The 18888-nt window shown below is 52.4% G+C and overlaps 1 protein-coding gene across 5 annotated transcripts in view; it reads left to right on the top strand.

Moving 5' to 3' along the window:
* Window positions 1–18888, top strand: part of CAMK2B (calcium/calmodulin dependent protein kinase II beta) — a 74281-nt gene that overhangs the window by 20836 nt on the left and 34557 nt on the right. For all 5 annotated transcript variants that reach the window (XM_081080055.1, XM_081080054.1, XM_081080056.1 and 2 more), the window contains exon 2: window positions 875–969. In XM_081080055.1, coding sequence (XP_080936181.1) covers window positions 875–969 — 95 coding nt within the window. The remainder of the gene's footprint in view (window positions 1–874; window positions 970–18888) is intronic.

The following is an 18888-nucleotide window of genomic DNA, read 5'->3' as shown; positions in this document are numbered from 1 at the left end:
GTCTCCAAAAAGTATTATAGCAAGAAAGTGTTTCCGATTTAAGACGCTGAGTGCTTTTCTGTCACCCAGAGCCCTGGGTGTCTCAGGCTGTGTGGGCAGCTGGAGGCTGTGTCCTGATGGGACCTCTGGGGACAGAAGACAGAGCAGGGGTGCGTGCTCAGCTGAGTAGCCCCTGCGCCCTCGCGCAGCTTCCTGGCGAGACTAAGACCCTCCCGAGACATTTCCTGGTCCAGCCTCGTCTTGCTTGTGCTGGGTCTGATTCTTGGAAATCAAATCACACCCACGCCCTGCACCCTGCCCCTCCTCTTGGGGGTCAGTGCTTGTGGGCGAGGCCTGGGCAGCGGGACCCCACTCTCGTGTCTTTCCTTCTCTTGGCCCTGGAGTGGGGCATAACCCTTCGGCTGCTCCCTCGGAAGCTCTGGCTGTGGGACTTGCAGTGTCCACTCTGAGGGGCAGTGGAGGTGGGGGGGTTGGTGGGCCCACTGTTTTGGCTCTGCAGCCCCTCCGTCCCTGCCGCCTCCCACTGCCTTCAGTGATTCGCTGGGTCTCCTGGACCTGGCACCAGGGGGCGCATACTCAGAGGCTGTGCTCAGGCCCTCGGTCCAGCTGACCCACAGGGACACAGGGACACAGGGCCAGGGGTCTCGCTGGAGCTCACCACGGAGGTGGAGGGCAGGGCCTGGCAGAAGCATGCTGTGCGGCCTCAGAGCTCTGCTTGTGCGGTGGGAGGGCCAGTGGGGCTGGTGCTGAGTGGGGCAGCCGAGCTGTTTGGGGAGGGGCCCTGTCCTCCCACAGGCCTCTGCCCGGGGCCTGCCCTGGGCTGCTGTGCACAGCGCCTTAATCAGCTCTCTCTCTGTCCCCATTTGACTCCCAGGGGCGCTTTCTCTGTGGTCCGACGCTGTGTCAAGCTTTGCACCGGCCATGAGTATGCAGCCAAGATCATCAACACCAAGAAGCTGTCAGCCAGAGGTAGGGGGGCTGTGCACGGTGGGCGGGGGCGAGGCGGCACCCAGGGCGCAGGGTTGTGGCTGCCGTGGGACCTGAATGTGGCAGGGGAGACAGGGACTCCCTCTCAGATCTGGGGTCGCAGCTTTGCACTAATTTGGGAGCCTCCCTGGGGTTGGGGGGACAGAGGCCTAGTGGCCAGATACTGCCGTCTACCAGTGGCCTGTGGACCAGAGGGCTTTGGGTGACAAGTGACGCTGCAGGGTTTTCTCACTCAGCCCCATGGGAAACCTGCCTGTGCTGGGAGGCTTGTGGGCCTGTAGGGGTGAGCAGGTGCTGGCCTGAGGGGGGCCTGGGTACGTGTAGGGACGGAGCGGGACATGGGGCAGGGGAGTGAGTGACAGTGACACGTGGTGGAGGTGCTGCCCTGAGCAGGGGACAGCAGAGAGGCATAGGGGTCAGGATTCGGGAGGGGGTGGGGCAGGGTCCCCAGGGTGGGTATGGAGGGTGGGCCATCAAAGCGAGGAGCCAGTGCTGTGGGAGTCCCATGTGTCCTTTGAGCCCAGGGCTCGGCAGGAGTGGCCAAGCTTAGCCCTTGGCCTGGTGAGGTCCTGCGCCCCCGGTGCCCGTGAGCTAATTGAGAGGCCTGGTGCAGGCATCCGAACCCCTCCCTTGTCAGTGCTAGGAACCATGTCTGTCTGCGCGAGGTCTGAGGTCTGCGGTGACAGCGCAGTGGCCCCAACCCAGCAACTCACTGAGCTGTGTGTGGGCACCTGCTGTGTAGCCAGCAGGCCTCAGGCTGAGTTTCCAGGGCCACACTCCTGTGCCAGCCCAGGTCAAGGGCTGCTGGTGCTGCGGCAGGGTCAGGCGTCGTCCTCCTGCTGCTTTCTCCTGTGTTTATGACGTTTCGGGTGACGTGGGGCCTGTGGGTGGGGTGGGGGCGTGAGGAGGGAGGCTCAGGGCAGCTGCAGCGGCACAAGCTCACTGCCAGGGCCTGTGGCTCTGCTCTCTCCTCAGGCGGGTCCTGGTGGGCTGGGCTGGGCTGCCTGTGTGACCCCCAGGCCAGTCTCTGGGGCCTGGACTCCACCAGCCATGGGGCGTGTGCTGACCCAGGATCGCTCACTGAAGCCTGCTGTGTGCAGCGGTGCCACCAGCGACTGTTCCCTGACAGTGGGTGGCCCACACTGGGGACAGAGGTTAGATGTTTTGGGGGATGTGTGCACACATATGGCGTCAGGAGGAACTTTCCATCTCATTCCATAGGCCTGTGCCAGGCCCCAGGAGGAGACAGCCCACCCTCCTAGGTGCCCAGGTGCCCAGGTCAGTGAGGGAGCCCCTCACTCATCCAGCCCCTCTCACGTCAACGTGGTGAGGAGCAAGCACTCCAAACCTGAGTGCAGTGGAAGCCCAGGGGAGGGTCTTGAAGGATGAATAGGAGTTCGTGGAGGTCAAGCAGGAACCACCTGGGTACATTTCTGTGGACACACACCCCACTTACACCCCTATGTGTTCTACCAGTTGGGGCAGTCAGAGCAGTGGACGTCTGAAGTTGCAGGCGTGTTCCCTGTCACCACCTGCCCTTCCTTCTGCCCCTGAGTCCTGAGGATACCACACGAAGGTGCGGTGCACACCTGGGGCTCCGCCCAGCCCTTTTCCAGCCTGTTTCCTTGCTGGGCACAGCCGGGCCACTCCGGAGTAGAAGCCAGCACCCTGGGGTCTCCATGCTGTCCAGCCCTGTGAGGTCTTTGGCATTTTGTTTTCCTGCTTACTTCCTTTTTATAGAAAGTCTCACATGTCCCTAAATACAGAGAAAAATGACAGAATGGGCCCCCCACCTGGCTTCAACAGTTAGCACCCGCCCCCATCCCACCCCATATCTTGCCGGGGATCCCAGACCACCTGTCACTTCGCCCAGGCTATTCAGCATGTTTCTCTAACAGAAAAGGTTCCAAAAACAACCCGTCGCCCATCCCCAACAGGGACCTGGGGGCCTCCCAACCCTTCCCCCTTTCCTAGCCAAGGTGGCAGCAGGAGGGCCAGGGGAGGGTTTGAAAACCCCACCTGTCAGCCCTGTGCTGAGCGTGGGCCAGGGATGGGCAGCCTGCCTGGTGTCTTTGGTCTCGTCACCACACAGCCCTGACTCTGCCCTGCTGGGTGGCCTTGTTACTTCGCACCCTGTGCCTTGGTTTCCCCAGCTGTCACATAGGGATGAAGCTAGTCCCTCCTTCTGAGGGCTGCCAGAGACTGCCCCCCCCACCTGGCTCCCAGTCCCAGGTCAGTCCTCTGGCCTGCCCAGCCTGCAATGCCCAGGACCCCGCCTCCAGGAACTGGCTAGGTTCCCCACCTAGCTTGGAAACCCCCAGGTCCTGAAGGCATTTCTCTACTGCTCCTTGCGACAGACAGACAGATAGACGCGGCCTGGCAGTTGACTCTACAGCTCCCCAGCTCGAGCCCAGAGCCTGTGGCGACTGCCCCTCCTTAAAGATCTTCTGGAGCTGAGGAAGTAAAACCTGTTCTTAGCTGGCCCTGCCACCCCCACACACTCCCACCCACCCCAGGACTTGGCCTCTTCCTGTCCTTCACACCCCAGGCCCCTGGACATGCTTGTCCCCAACTTTGTACCTGCTGAACTCCTGCTGATGACACTGCCTTCTAGGGGTCTCCCTGGCCTCCAGTGGTGTCATGCGGGAGACCCTGCTCGCTGCGCCATGTGTCATGTGGGGTGACAGGCGGGGTCTCTGGTCCCGCTCCCCACATAAGAACGCAGGACATGGTGAGGCCAAAAAGGAACACCCACGGAGCCACAGATGGGGGAGTCAGACCACTATATTCTCGCAGGCGGCACTATAGTCTCACTGGGGGCTGGATCCACACAGTCTGCAACCCGCCGTCCTAACTGCAATTCGCGCTTGCCAGCCACCATCTTCTTGCTAGCCCCCATTTTCTGCTAGCAAAGCCACGGCAGTTATATTAGTGGCCAATGGCTCACTGGTTACAGCTGACGGCCAACTAGCCACAGCTGATGGCCATCTGATCACAGTTGATGGCCATTTACTACCTGAACCACCTTTCCACGTGAGGCCGAGAGCCTGGAAACTGCACTCCTGGCTCTGTCCCCACAGGTGGGAATCTGCGACCCCAGCAGCCTGTCTCTCCAGCAGACCCCCAGGCCATGCGGGTGCGGACTTCCTCTGTCTTGTTCACACTGGGTCTCCCACACCTGCCCAGGGCCTGGCCGGTGAGGAGCTCTCCATAAATGCTTTCAGAAGATGAGTGTGGTGTGCTGGAGGCAGGTTAGGGTCCCAGGTGTGAGGCCCCGTGGGCAGTGGGAGGGGGTTTGCTGCCAGGAGGCCCCTGGTCTCTGGACTCCTGGGCATCAGGGAGACCCACCTTCAGGAGCATTACTGTGGTTAAGGTGCGGGGGCCGCAGGAAGCAGGAGGGGAGGCCTGGAACTTCCCGCTCCTCCCTGAGGCCTGGCGGTCACCTGCAGCCTGCACCTGTCCCACAGGGTCAGGCATCGTTCCAGCAGGGAACGTGTCCTGAGCCAGGGCTCCCAGCCTCTGGGGCATGCGCCAGACCAGCTGCTTTCCCAGGAAGCCATTTCAGAGGCCTGCCCCAGCTATGTTCTGGGAGGTGGGGACCAGGGTGCTGGGTGCCCTCGATAGAGGGAGAGTGGGGAAGTGGCCGCCCCCGAGAGGCCAGAGGGGAAGCTGTCCCCCCACACCTTCTTTTGCACCCATTACTTGAATCCAGTACAACTGGAGGAGACTCACCCCCGCAGGGAGCTGTGGTCTCCCCACCCCCAGGCCGAGGAGACAGCCTTGGTCCTTCCAGGCTTCGGGTGGACGGGCAGTGGCCAGAGGAGCACACACGAGTAGGCACCAGGGACAGAAAACTGCCTGCCCTGTCACTGGCAGCTCTCAGTCCGAGAGGACACTGCCCATCACCTCCAGCTTGTGCCAGAAGCTGTGCGAGTGAGATTTTTAAATTTTAATACTTAATTAAGTAGAGGATTGTGAGACATTCAGAATCTGCGAATGTACTGAATAATTAGAGATTATTAAACCACTGTTCACAAAAACAGAGGAAAATTAACTGGGGTAAGATTGCTGGGCCCCTGGGTCTGCCAAGTGTTTCTTGTTCTCGCTGCCCACCCCCAGCTCCTTGTTGGCACTAAGCAGCTGTTTGGGGGCGATTTCCTTGCCTCTGTGAGCTGGGTCAGTGCTCCCTGGCTGAGTGCCCAGAAAGCAGGTGTCACACAAGTGACCCACAGCCAGTGGCCGCACCTGGGGGGCCTGCAGGGGACCTGGGACCCGACCCTCACAGCATCACGTCTTCACGTTGCTGCACAGGGACCCCCACGCCCTCAGACGTGCACGGCCCGGGGGAACCCACAGCCCCAGTGCAGAGGCTGGGCCTCAGGCTCGGGACTTGACTCAGCTGGGGAGGGCCGAGGGTTCATCAGGTGTGGGGCTGACCTGGGGGCTGGGGGCAGACCCCACAGATGGGGAGACCTTACAGTGCAGGCTGACCTCACGGGTGTGGAGACTGAGACGGCGCGGGGGAGGACCTGGGGGGTCCCACGCGTCCAGGCTGATGCCCAGCTCAGCCCAAGCCCTCCCCAGGGCCTGTGTGGTCCTTTCTGCCGGGGAGGGGGGGTGGGGGGACGGGGGCGCCCCTGCCTGAAGCTGTGATGGGGCGGAGCCTCGGGCCACCTCTGGGTGGGGCTGAGCCTGCCGCTCCGACACCTGCCGGGTTTGCGCAGCCGAACGGGCACCACTTCCTGTCGGCCCACGACCCCCAGCCCCGAAGGCAGCCCCGCCCGGGAGGAAAGCGCCGGGCACCCGCCCCGCCCCGCCCCTGCTCAGAACCACCCCTCCCACTTTCCTGCTCCCCTCCCCTCCCCTTCTCTGACACCCCTTCGCCACCTGGGCACCCCATCTCCTCCACCCCTTGGCCCCCTCCGCGCAGCTCCTAGCACCCCATGGGCGAAGCCAGGCATCAGATAAGCAATATTTTTTTTATGCGATCGATCACCCCACTAATTCTAGTAATTTGTCACCATGTACACTTATCACAATATTATTGACTGTATCCCCTTCTCCTTTTCACCCATCCCCGGTTCCTTCCCTCTGGTAATCATCCCTTTGGTCTCTGTTTCTTTGAGTCCGTTTTTGTTTTGTTCTGTCTTTTCTCTACCTGATTTATTTCACTTAGCATAATTTAAATGAGGGCTTGCCTAGGTCTTTTAAATATTTCTAATGATAAAAATGCATTCCTGAATAAATAAATAGTATACAACAATTACAGGGAGTATCTTTTAACCTGCTCAAGATACCAGTTTGTTTCAAGCATCTTACTAATGCCATTCACGTTTTATTCATGTATATATATGTATTAATGCAAGGGCCTGCAACCTTTTAATTACCCTCACGTTGTTGGCCTCATTAAAGTCAGCACCATAGCATAGGATTGTGCTGTTTGTTTTCAAAACCTATGTTCCAGTCTTTTTAGAAATCCAAACCTAGTTTCCCACCAGTTAGTCCAAGTTAGTAAAATTGGTCTTTAATGTGCTTTATTTTCACACATGATGGCCATAGAATATAATAAAATGAAATATTCCAGATGGAACTAAACATTAGGAATAATGAAATACAGAAGTTAGAAAATGACCATAGAGGCTAATTCTTATGTAAGAAAAATACCTGAGTCCTAGGAATTCAGAGAACTCTGAACTGATTAAGAAGATGCGTAATTACCCAATGATTGGGCCACTTCTAGTCATAACTGAGAGCATATGGTTTATGGAGAAATCAAATGCATGTGCTGAATTCCAGTCATAATGCTATTAATGTGTAAATATCCTTGGTAGCTTACTAAAGTCTTTGTACTGGTTATGAAACACTTGTACTACATGAACAAGTAAATAATCCACATTTCAGAGACAATCATTTTAATGGAAACTATTCTCCTGATTATAGTTATTCAGCATGAATTAAGAAAGGAATATAATTTATAATCAGCTAAGTTTAAAATCTATGAAATAATATTAAATGCATCATTTACATAGTTATATAAAGAGAAAATTTACTGGAAAAGCATATTATTTATGCATAGCATAGTAAATGCATTGACTGACTCCTTGGTGCCCTAAAAGAGCTATACTTAGGAATTACAAACTAGAAATTGCATGATCCTTAGTATCAAGGAGTTCAAAGCCTAATGAGGACATCACTGTGAGAAAAGCATCATTGCATTACAATGTGAAAAATATAATAATAACAATGATAATGATGGTATCAAAAGCATAAAGGAGCATCCAACTACCAGGAAAATCAGAAAGGTCTTCAGAAAAGAAGCCACACTTAGGATTGGCATTAGGATTTAAATTTCATCAGAAAGAAAGAGATAAGATGTTATATTGAGAACATAAGAACAAGTATAGAAGGTATTTGATCAAATAGCATACTGGGCTAATTAAGCTATCTTTCCACTCATTAAAAATCCCAAACACTGAAAAGACTATATAAAATATATATATATATGACATATATACATAAACACACACACATATATGTATATATACACACACACCTATAACTTAAATGGTCACCAGTGGACAAGAAAATTTAGAGAAAGCTGAAAAATGGAAAGTAGAATAGGACTAAATACATTTTCTAGGAAAGCATAAAATACCCAAATTGACAGATGATATAGAAATACTCATAGATGAAAACTATAAAAGAAAGTGCAAAGGTAGTAAAATTTCTGACCCTTAAAATGACACCAACTAAAACTTGCTCAAGATGAAATAAATAATTTTAGTCCAATTACTATTAAAGAAAATGAATTTATAGTTTAAAACCTCCTGAAAAACAAATCTTCAGGCCCAGACACTTTTACTGGGAAATTATCCCAAACATTCAAAGAAGAATCAATGCCAATTCAACATTCTAGAAAGTAGAAGAGGAGGAAATACCTCCATTTCACTTTATGAGACCAGTATTATCCTGATACCCAAACATGACAGAGTCAAAAGCCAATCAATCAATCAAGATCAGATTTCTTCATGACCATGGATCCAAAAATCCTCAACATGATATTAGAAAATTAAATCCAGCAATGTATTTTAAAATATACAAAGTGACAAAGTGAGGTTTATTCCACAAATGTGCTGGACTGGTTCAATATTCAAAAATTGGTCAGTGTCACCCTCATATTAACAGACTAAAGAAGAAAAATCACATGATCATATCAAATGATGCAGAACAATACTTTGGCAACATTTAATACCCATACATGATATTTTTAAAATCTCAGCAAAATAGGATTAGAAAGGAATTTCCTCAAGGTCATAAGGAGCATCTACCTAAAACCTAAAGCCAATATCTTATTTAATGGCAAAAGATTAGACGTTTTGCCCGTAAAATGGAAAATAAGAAGAGAATGTCCTCTCCATTTTTATTCAGTGTACCATGTTCCCCCGAAAATGAGACCTAACTGGAAAATAAGCCCTAGCATGATTTTTCAGGATGTCGTCCCCTGAACATAAGCCCTAATGCGTCTTTTGGAGCTAAAATTAACATAAGAGCTGGTCTTATTTTCGGGGAAACATGGTAGTACAGGAAATCCTAGAGAGCAAAATTAGACAAGAAAAGGAAAGTTAATGGCATGCAGTTGGGAAATAAAGAAGTGAAACTGTCCCTATTTGCAGATGACATGATTGTCTACATGAAAAAATCCCAGGGACTCTACTCCCACCCACCCCAAAACACTAGAATAAGTCACTTCAGCAGGGTTCCAGGATTCAAGATCAACACACCAAAATCAGTTGTATTTCTATAGGTGAGCAATGAACATGTAGAAACTGAAATTTAAAACACAATGCCATTTACATTCACTTAATAATAAAATATGTATAAATTTAACAATAAATAAGCAAGACGCGTATGATGAAAGCTACACAACTCTGATGAAATAAATCAAAGAAAAGCTACATAGATGGAGATATATACCACTTTGATAAATTGGAATATTTAACATAATATAGTCAATTCTCTCCAAATTTATTTACAGGTTTTATGCAATTTCCATCAAAACCCCTGTGTGGTTTTTTTCTTTGAAGATATAGACAAGATAATTTTAAACTTTATATGAAAAGTCAAAGTCAATAATAGTATAGTGAAACCCAAGGTCAGCAGAAGAAAGGAAATAACAAAAATCAGAGCAGAACTAAATGAAATAGAGAACAAAAAGACAATAGAAAAAAATTAATGTGACAAAGAGCTGGTTCTTTGAAAAGATTAACAAAATTGACAAACCCTTGGCTAGACTCACTAAGATAAGAAGAGAGAAGACACTAATTAACAAAATCAGAAGTGAAAAAGGGGAAGTTATCATGGACACCACAGAAATACAAAGGATCATCCAAGAATACTATGAAGGACTATATGCCACCAAATTCAATAACCTAGAAGAAATGGACAAGTTCTTAGAAACATATAGCCTTCCTAGGCTGAACCATGAAGAACTGGAAAATCTAAACAGACCGATCACCAGTAACGAAATTGAATCAGTCACTCAAAACCTTCCCAAAAGCAAAAGCCCGGGACCAGATGGCTTCACGAGTGAATTCTACCAAACCTTCAAACAGGATCTAATACCAATCCTGCTCAAACTCTTCCAAAAAACTGAAGAAGAGACAGTACTCCCTAACTCATTTTATGAGGCCAACATTACCCTGATACCAAAACCTGGTAAGGACAACACAGAAAAAGAAAACTACAGACCAATATCTCTGATGAATACAGATGCAAAAATCCTAAACAAAATTCTAGCAAATCGAATACAACAATGCAGTAAAATGATTATTCACCACGACCAAGTGGGGTTCATCCCTGGGGCACAAGGATGGTTCAACATCTGCAAATCCATCAATGTGATACATCACATAAACAAAATAAAGGACAAAAATCATATGATTATATCAATTGATGCAGGACAAGCATTTGACAAGATACAACATCCATTTATGATTAAAACACTTAATAAAATAGGTATAGAAGGAAAATACCTTAACATAATAAAGGCTATATATGACAAGCCCTCAGCTAATCTCATAATTAATGGTGAAAAACTGAAGCCCCTTGCTCTACGTTCAGGAACACGACAGGGCTGTCCCCTGTCACCTCTGCTTTTCAATATAGTGTTGGAAGTCCTCGCCAGAGAAATCAGGCAAGAGAAAGAAATAAAAGGCATCCAAAATGGGTAATGAAGAAGTTAAATTGTCACTCTTTGCAGATGACATGATGCTATATATAGAAAACCCTAAAGACTCCACCAAAAAGCTATTAGAAATAATCAACGAATACAGTAAAGTTGCTGGCCACAAAATCAATGTACAAAAGTCCATTGCTTTCCTATATACTAACAATGAAATCTCAGAAAAAGAAATACAAAAAACAATTCCCTATGCAATTGCAGCAAAAAGAATACAATACCTAGGAATAAACTTAACCAAGGATGTGAAGGACCTATATGCTGGAAACTATAAGACATTTTTGAAGGAAATTGAAGAAGACACAAAGAAATGGAAAGACATTCCGTGCTCATGGATTGGAAGAATCAACATAGTTAAAATGGCCATATTACCCAAAGCCATATACAGATTTAATGCAATCCCCGTCAAAATCCCAATGGCATTTTTTAAAGAAATAGAATAAAAGATCATCAGATTTGTTTGGAACCACAAAAGACCCCGAATAGCCAAAGCAATCTTAAGAAAAAAGAACAATGCTTGAGGTATCACACTCCCTGACTTTAGCTTCTACTACAGGGCTACAATAATCAAAACAGCATGGTATTGGCAGAAACACAGACACATAGACCAATGGAATAGAATTGAGAACCCAGAAATAAAACCACATAAATATGGACAGAAAATTTTTGACAAAGAAGCTAAAAACATACAATGGAGGAAAGACAGCCTCTTCAATAAATGGTGCTGGGAGAATTGGATAGCCAGGTGCTAAAGAATGAAACTGGACTGTTATCTGTCACCATGTACCAAAATTAAGTCAAAATGGATCAAAGACTTAAGCATAAGACCTGACACAATAAACTGCATAGAAGAAAACGTACGTACTAAACTTATGGACCTTGGGTTCAAAGAGCATTTTATGAATTTGACTCCAAAGGCAATGGAAGTAAAAGCTAAAATAAACAAATGGGACTATATGAAACTTAAAAGCTTCTGCACAGCAAAAGAAACCATCGACAAAATAAAGAGGCAACTGACTGAATGGGAGAAGATTTTTGCAAACAGTTTGAAATTTGAGTTCAATCAAGTTCACTGCCTGTTTCAAAGAAAAAACTCAACTGCTATTCAGGGGAACATGAAAGAATCTGTAGTCTATAAAATGTATCAGTAAAATTTTCATGCTGCAATTCAAAATTACAAGGCATATAAAAATATAGCAGCTCCTATAACTGTATTCAAAGAAATAAATGAAAATATGATCATAGCAAATAGCCAAAAAGGAAATTTCAACAGAGAAATGAAAACTACTTAAAGCAGATCCAAACAGGAATTCCAGAACTGAAAATTATAATATATGAGTTAAAAAATTCACTTAAGATTGGAGATAACAGAAAAAGAGCAAACAAATTCAGAGATAGATGACTAGGAATTTTCCAGTATCATTAACTACTTAATATGTGGATATGCAGGCCTAGTGTGACAGGACAGAAAGAATGGTACAGAAAAAATATCTGAAGGGACTTCAAGAAATATCTGAAACTATATTTTTGCTTTCAAATTTGTTTTAGCAATAAATTTTTAGAAAATGTCCCAGACCCCCAATGAAGTTTTGATGGACCCTGCCCTCAAGTGAGGGCTGCAGGGGACCCTGCGCAGTGGGAGGGGTCTCCCTAGGGACTTGGAGGTGGTAGGAGTGTGGGCCCCTAATCCTAACCCAATGCCAGGGTCATCCTTTCATGGATGCGACCCCTCTCAGGTTCTGTTGCCAGGACTTCGGTTTATGAGGAGTTGGGGAGTGCTGTCTGTGCAGGTAGGAGGGAGTAAGAAGGGGAGCCGGGGGCCTGGGGCGGGACCCCCATTCCCATCCCAGGGGGAGGAGGGGGGCGCCTTGCCAGATTTAGCAGTTAAATTGGAAGTTCAGAGAGACAATGAAATAGATTTGAATACAAATATGTCCCAAACTGCAAGGGACACACTCATATTAGGAAATTATTTGCCATTCAGGTGAATTTGGGACATATTTATACCAAAAAAATTCTTGTTGCTTGTCTGAAATTCCAATTAACCAGACAATTTGTGTTTTATCGTGTTTATAAGCAATTCATCCACCAGGTGCATGAGGACGATGCTGGGGGTATGGGAGGTGGCTTTGCAGTGACGGAGGGTGTGTGCCTGTCCCTACAGGGGAATGTGCTCAGCTTGCTTGAACAGTTCCTTGCGGGGGGAACTGAGGCCACCACTTGGGGACAGGCGGACAGTGTACCTGTCTTCCCTTGTGAGCAGAGACATCCTCCTGGAGCCCACAGCTAGGCCACTGGGGGCACATCGTACAGAACCTCTATTACAGCACTTATGTCACTAGATGCCACCAATGTTGGGCGTTGCTCTGAGCCTGTAGAGGGGCTGGGAAGGCCTGTGTTCCCTTAGAGGACCAGCTGAACGGCCACGGACCCCATGGAGAGAAGGCTCTGTGGACCCAGCTGCCATGTGGCCTGTGGAGGTCCAGCTGGTCCCCATGTGGCTGGCAAGTAGCCCAGAGGCCTCAGCACCAGGCGTGGCGAGGGACAGGGTGCCGGCGACCTCACTGTGTGCCTGGCGGCTGGTCAGTGCCCCTCCGCCCCCCTGAGCCCTTTCTTTGTTCCAGCGAGGTGGAGAAAGGACAGGCATCTTGCGGGTAGTGTAGGGCCAGGTGACACAGGAGCTGTGACTGCTCTTGTCTTTTGAAGCAAAACACACATAGGAGCCGCCCTTTTTATTGGCATCAATGCTGGTGCCCACCAAGGGGCTGCAGTGTGACTGGACGTTCTGGGGACCCCAGAGCTGGACAGGGTTCCCCAGGGCCTGAGATATGCCGTGGGGAGCAGGCTGGGGTCAGGCACTCTGCTCACCCAAGGCTCAAAAAGTCCCCCCTCCCATGGCCCAGCTCACCACCCTGTCTCCCTACGCCCACCTGTCCCCTGTATGAAAGTTGGGGATGACAATAAGAACAGCTCTACCTCGTGGGGAGCCCTTGGCTGCTCAGAGCCAGGTCTGCAAACTGCAGCCCCTGGTCCAGGTGGACCCACAATTGCTTCTGTGCTCGGAGTAGAGGGACCACAGCATCACGCGGCACCCCAGACAGTGGCCCGTGGCTAGGCTGCGTGCAGACCCTGCACTGCCCCTGGGGTCCAGCAGGCTTGTTCCACATTTTCCAGCCCTGTGAGCCTGCCAGGCCGGGAGTGAGGGCCATGGGAGCCCCAAGTGGGCACCCCTTCCTGAAAGCAGGATTCTTCCTGCAGCCGGTCACCCTGCGCCCAGATGGGGGACAGGGACAGGACGAGCCACCTCTGTCTGCCCTGCCTCCCCCTCCCCCATCCAGCCCACCCCCTTCCTGGGACCCAAAGGGCAGGACTGCACAGGGGGCCATGGACTCCTCAGCCTGGTGTGAAGGGCCCATGTTCTATCCGGCTCTGACCAGTGGCCGCGAAGGGCTGCCAGACTAGGTTCCCATGCTCAGTCCCTAGGGGCTTGGGGACTTGGCGACGTGAGTTAAGAAGTTGGTGCTGACAGTGCTTAGCTTTTGCCAGAGTGGCAGAAATCAGAGGAGGAGGCAGCAAAAACAGCTGGGTGGCAGTGCAGGTGGGGGCGAACATGGGGGCTCCTCTCTGCGGTGGCCTCTCTGGCAACCCTCCACCCTTTCACAGGTGGAAAGCTGACACTCATAAAGGAGGCTCCATTCGGCGTCCCACTTCCAGTGTCCCCATGGCTCTGAAGCCCACACACAAGCCATCCCCCAGCTTGATGTTGGTTGGGGTGTGCTGCCGATTTAGCCTAGAGGAATTGGGAGCCTGGGCAGGCCCAGCCCTGCAGAGCCGACAACTGGAGACCCCAGATTGGACGTGGGAACTGGCTCCCCTGAACACCACTCCACCGAGGCGATCAGCGTCAGCATTGGGCCTCCTTCTCCCCAGGGGGACTCTGGCTCTGGCTGGTGCATGGCCACCAGGCTCTGACCACAATGACAAGTGAAGCAGCACGGACAGGCTGCTTCCAGCCCTCCACTCCCAAGACCACAGCCCAAGGGCTGGCCAGCACTGCCCACCCTTCCTTGTGGACACCCTTCAGTGTAGAAGTGTGCGGTGACCCCAGGGCAGGGGCCTGACCCCAACATGACGGTCAGATCCCCGCCAGCTCTGTGACCCGGAGCTGCTGGGTTTGGTGGGCACTCTGGGCAGCAGCACGGTGGCCCATGACCACAGCCAGTCCCCTGCTGTCCCTGTGTCCTCCAGGCATGGTGGGGAGTGGAGGAAGTGGGGAGAACCTCCTGCTGGCGGGTCCCCAGGGGCCTGTGGTGTCCAGCAGCTGCGCCGGGAGGAGAGAGCATTCCTGAAACATGGTGCTGCACAGGTTCCTTGTTCGAGAGGTGGCCTCACTTGTCCCTGGCTGAGCCTGGGGGGCGGGGAGGGGGGGCCTCCTGTCTTCCCCCTCCCATCCCCCCTCCGCCCCCACCCAGCGCCTTGAGCTGTCCTCCTGCCAGTGACAGCACTGCTGCTGCTTGATAGCTGGCGAGGGCCCAGACACCCACTCACGTCCCTCCCGTCTCTCTTCCCCCCCAACACTGCTGCCAGGCAGCATGTGGGAGCTAGGGGGCCAGGGGCTGGGGGATGGGGTGGGCACCAGACGCATCATCCCTGGGGGTGCAGCCTCCAGGAGTCCTGGCCTGAGGACTCCCCCTGGTGCTGCCTTGCTCAGTGTGTGCAGTGTCCACACTCTCCCCTCCTGCCTCTCCTGCCACCCTCACAGCTTTCTCTTCATTCTTGACTCAGCTCATGGTGCCCCCACCTGGGGGACCTGCCCAGAAACGTCCCTTCCCCCAGTGACGGTTTGGGCCACAGCACAGTGACAACCCCCCGCAGCACTAGCCCCAGCAGGGGAATGCAGGGCTCCACGGGGCCACCTCCCGGGTCCCCCGGCCCGATCCTGGGGGCCCACACTTCGGGGCACCTAGAGTGACGAGATCATGGTGGAATTACCCAGCAAAGCTGGCAGGCCTGGAGTTGCCGCAGGCGCTGCAGGTGGAGCTCAGGATGGAGGGGTTCAGGTGTCACCCGGCCTGTGGGGACACTGCTGGGGAATCTTAGGTCCAGTGTAGCTGGAGTTTCTGAGTAAAGCTGTTGTGTTTGATAAGCATTTTTATGGGTATGAATGATAGGGTGTTTGACATGTGGGTGTTTCTATGGCAGGAAAAGTAAACAGCTTGTTTTATGCCTTCGCCAGCCCCCGGCAGGAGCAGGTGTGTGTGTCACGTGCATGTCACCGGCGTGTATGCACGATTGGTCCAGACCTCTGGCTTCCATGTGGGCCGTGGGCACTGAGACTTATCTGCATGTGGGGCGTGGGTTTGTAACGTGCCAAGCATTTAAGAGGTGCCTAAACTCAGGAGTTCCCTTTTGGGGTCTTTCTCCCCACGAACAGCAAATCCCTCCAAAACCCTACTCTCTGTCCCCGTTGAGTCTCCCACAGGCAGCATCCAGGCCGCTGACTCCACTGTCCCGGGCTCACAGCACCGCCACACCCTGTGACCCAGGACCTGTGTCCTCTGGCCCCTGGGACCCCAGCAGTGCTGCCTCAGGTCTGCAGATGAGAAGGGTGGGGGCCTCTCTGGCCTGTGCCCTCACTCCCTACCTCCACTTGTGCTGTTTCAAAGGTGGCCCTCAGAGCCCTTGAGGTGGCAGAGTCAGTCCTGGAGTCACTCGCGCCTGGGGCGATGCAGGCGGGTCTGACGTGTACCCGCCAGGGAGAGGGGACCCGACACCGACGGAATAGCGCACAGTGGGTCTCGGGAGGGCTGGATTCTCGGGGTCCACAACCTGTACGGTGTTTACGGGTCCTATGACAGGACCACCGTGACCGTGGCAGCGAGGCCATGAGTGGGCAGGCGTCTAGTCCTCGGAGACCCTGGGTGTCGCGGCCACACCCCCAGGAGGGCCCTGGTGACTTTGTGGCTGTGCGCACGGCCCGCCTGGTCACTCAGCCCCTGCAGCTCCCACAGCCCTGGCAGGTGCTTGTGGACCCCTCCCATGGTAGGTCACTGCCTGCCCACACATGGCAGACCCATGGCAGGGTCTGGCCACGCAGCAGGACTTTGGGGACCTCCCGCAGGAGGAGGCGCAGGGCTGGGGTCCCGGGGCTCTGATGGGCTCTGGGCAGGGGGGACAGCATTTTGGCCATGTCCTCTGTCTCCCGAGTCCAGCAGGTCCCAGGTGGGCCGGCAGGTCCGAGGGTGTGTTCGGGATCGCGGCCCATGCCACGTCCTGCTGCCTGCCAGCTGAGGATTTAGAGCTGGGACACTCTTCTCGGGAACTGGGCTGGGTTAACTTCAACTGACTTAACCGTGTCCATCACAGACTTTATGGTTTTGGAATTTCAGAAATAACCCCTGACTTTGGGCAAAGTCATAAGATGTTGGTGGAGTTGGGAAGCTGGGTTCTTCCTCCCACTCCAGGCATCTGTCCCAGGATTAACTTCAACCCCCAATCCCTCCTGTCCCTCCGAGGTCATGTAATGGCCTTATTCCTAATTTCAGGGCTGATGTCACCATAGCAGGTTTCACAATATACCCTCATCATATTTAATTTGTGCCCATTGGAGACAGGATCAAACTATTTTTAAAAAACAACATTTTGCCTAATTATAAAAGTAACACAAGATCACTGTCAAAGTTGGGGAAAAAATACAAAGAATAAAATAAAACGACCCGTAATTCTGCCCCCCGGAGGGGAGCACTGTTACCATGAGATGGGACATGCGCAGAGTGGTGCCCCTGCGCTAGACAGACAGGTGACAGCGGGAGGGCCAGTGAAGCCCTGGCGGGTGGACACCAGCACCTTCTGCCCCACACAAATAATTTATCTCCCCAAACACACTCAGGGCAGGTGGAGGCCTCTGGATGGGGCTCTGCCCTTGGTGACAGATTTCAATAATAAAATACAGTTGTTTAAGTTATGTACTTTTCCAAGACAGGCTCCCACATGCATTTTTCTCCTGGTTTTTATTTATGACGGAAATCAGGCAATTTTTCTAAAGAGAACCACCCCCATACAGTCCTGGCTCCCTCTGACCTCAGGCTCACTCTGGCCCCGTCCACACACAGGCGGGTGTCCCAGCTGCCACCCACATGGGGGAATCAGCGATGACATTGCTGGGACAGTTGGCAAAATTGGGATATGGGCTGTAGGTTGGGTTCGAGTGTCATATGTGCCTAGGGTGAGTGCACTGAGAATATCCTTGTCATTACGACACAGCAAGCCGCCCCCTGGACAAAGGACGAGGCGTATGTGTGGCAGGGGAGCGACTGCACAAAAGTGCTGCCTGAGTACCGCGCTGCTCTTGCAGCTTTGTCTGTTTGAAACACGTTCAGAACAATACATTTAAAAACACGACGATAGAGAAAAACTGCCCTGTGATGCCACCACGCTGCACCTCTGAGGGAGAGGCAGGCGGGTTGTGAGACACCAGGCTCTGCCGCCTCTGGAGTTGGGCCTCGTGTCGCTGGACCCCACTCCAGTTGTGTGCGTGTTGGAAACGCAGGCCCACGCTGTGTTCTGTGGCGATAGCCGGCTGTTATTCCGTCCTGGCGGGGGCCTGGGTTTTTCCGGTGCCCTGTCTGCTGAGGCCCTGGCTCCCACCATGGCTGGACGCGACAACGCCACAGCACACTGCACTGCCCTGTGGTTTGCTGCGTGGGGTGTGCAGGTGCGGCCGCGAAGGCCAGGGCTCTCCCGGTGCCAGGGTGGCGCCCCGTGGGCAGTGCACGACGCTCGAGCGCTCGTCCTGGGAGGAGGGCAAGCCAACCGGGCGCCCCGGGCAGCCCCAGAGCCGGAGCCGGTCCTGCCCAGGGCTGACTGCCCCACTCAGGAAAGGGACACGCGTGTTTGCAAGTAGATGTGCGTTCAGGACTGCGACCCTCCCCGCCCACCGGCGCACACGTGTGTGTGGGGGGGCGTGTGTGTGCATGTGTGTGTAAGTGCCGCGGTATGGCTCTCCCTGTGCGAGCCGCTCGTCCCACTCGGCTTCCGTGGGGTGTCGGGTGATGAGCACAGTTTGATGTCAGGTGGGGTGTCGTGTCCTGTTGTGTGAGGAGAGCCGCGTTTACTTCTGCACGCGCTGGTCAGTGGAAACGCGGGTTCTGTCAGTTTTTTGCTATTACAGCCTCCATTAGCTTTCAAAATCCTCCTGGCACTCTGTTTCAAGTATTACATTTTTGGCTGATAATCGCTTAGTCCTCGGGCGGCCTGTGGAACGGAGGCCCTGCGCCGGGGCGAGACCTTCCTCCTCCTCCTGCCACCGCTGCATAAACACCGCCAGCTCGGGCCGCTTTGTGGATTTGTGCGTGGGGTGTGGGTGCAGGTCCCAGCCCTTTCCTAGGTGTCCATCCACGGTCCACCTGAGGCCCATGCTGACGAGACAGCCACCTCTGAGAACAAATGAGGCGTCAGCAGAAGCCCCAGGGTGTGGCCTTAGGACGAGTGACTGAAGGATTAAACCGGTGCTGTCACTTCTGCTGTCAATACACAGCAGCTCGTCCTCCTGAACCACCCGGGAAACTCTGCCCCAAGGCAGCTGACCTTCCCTTTCCCATGTGGGCCTCGCTCCCAACGGCCTCCTGCCCCAGCCCTGCTCCCGGGGCCCTGGACACAACCCC

This window comes from Rhinolophus hipposideros (assembly GCF_964194185.1).
Source record: "Rhinolophus hipposideros genome assembly, chromosome: 18".
Classification (NCBI taxonomy): domain Eukaryota; kingdom Metazoa; phylum Chordata; class Mammalia; order Chiroptera; family Rhinolophidae; genus Rhinolophus; species Rhinolophus hipposideros.
Note: the sequence above shows the minus strand (reverse complement) of the source record. Positions and strands in the feature narration are given on the sequence as shown.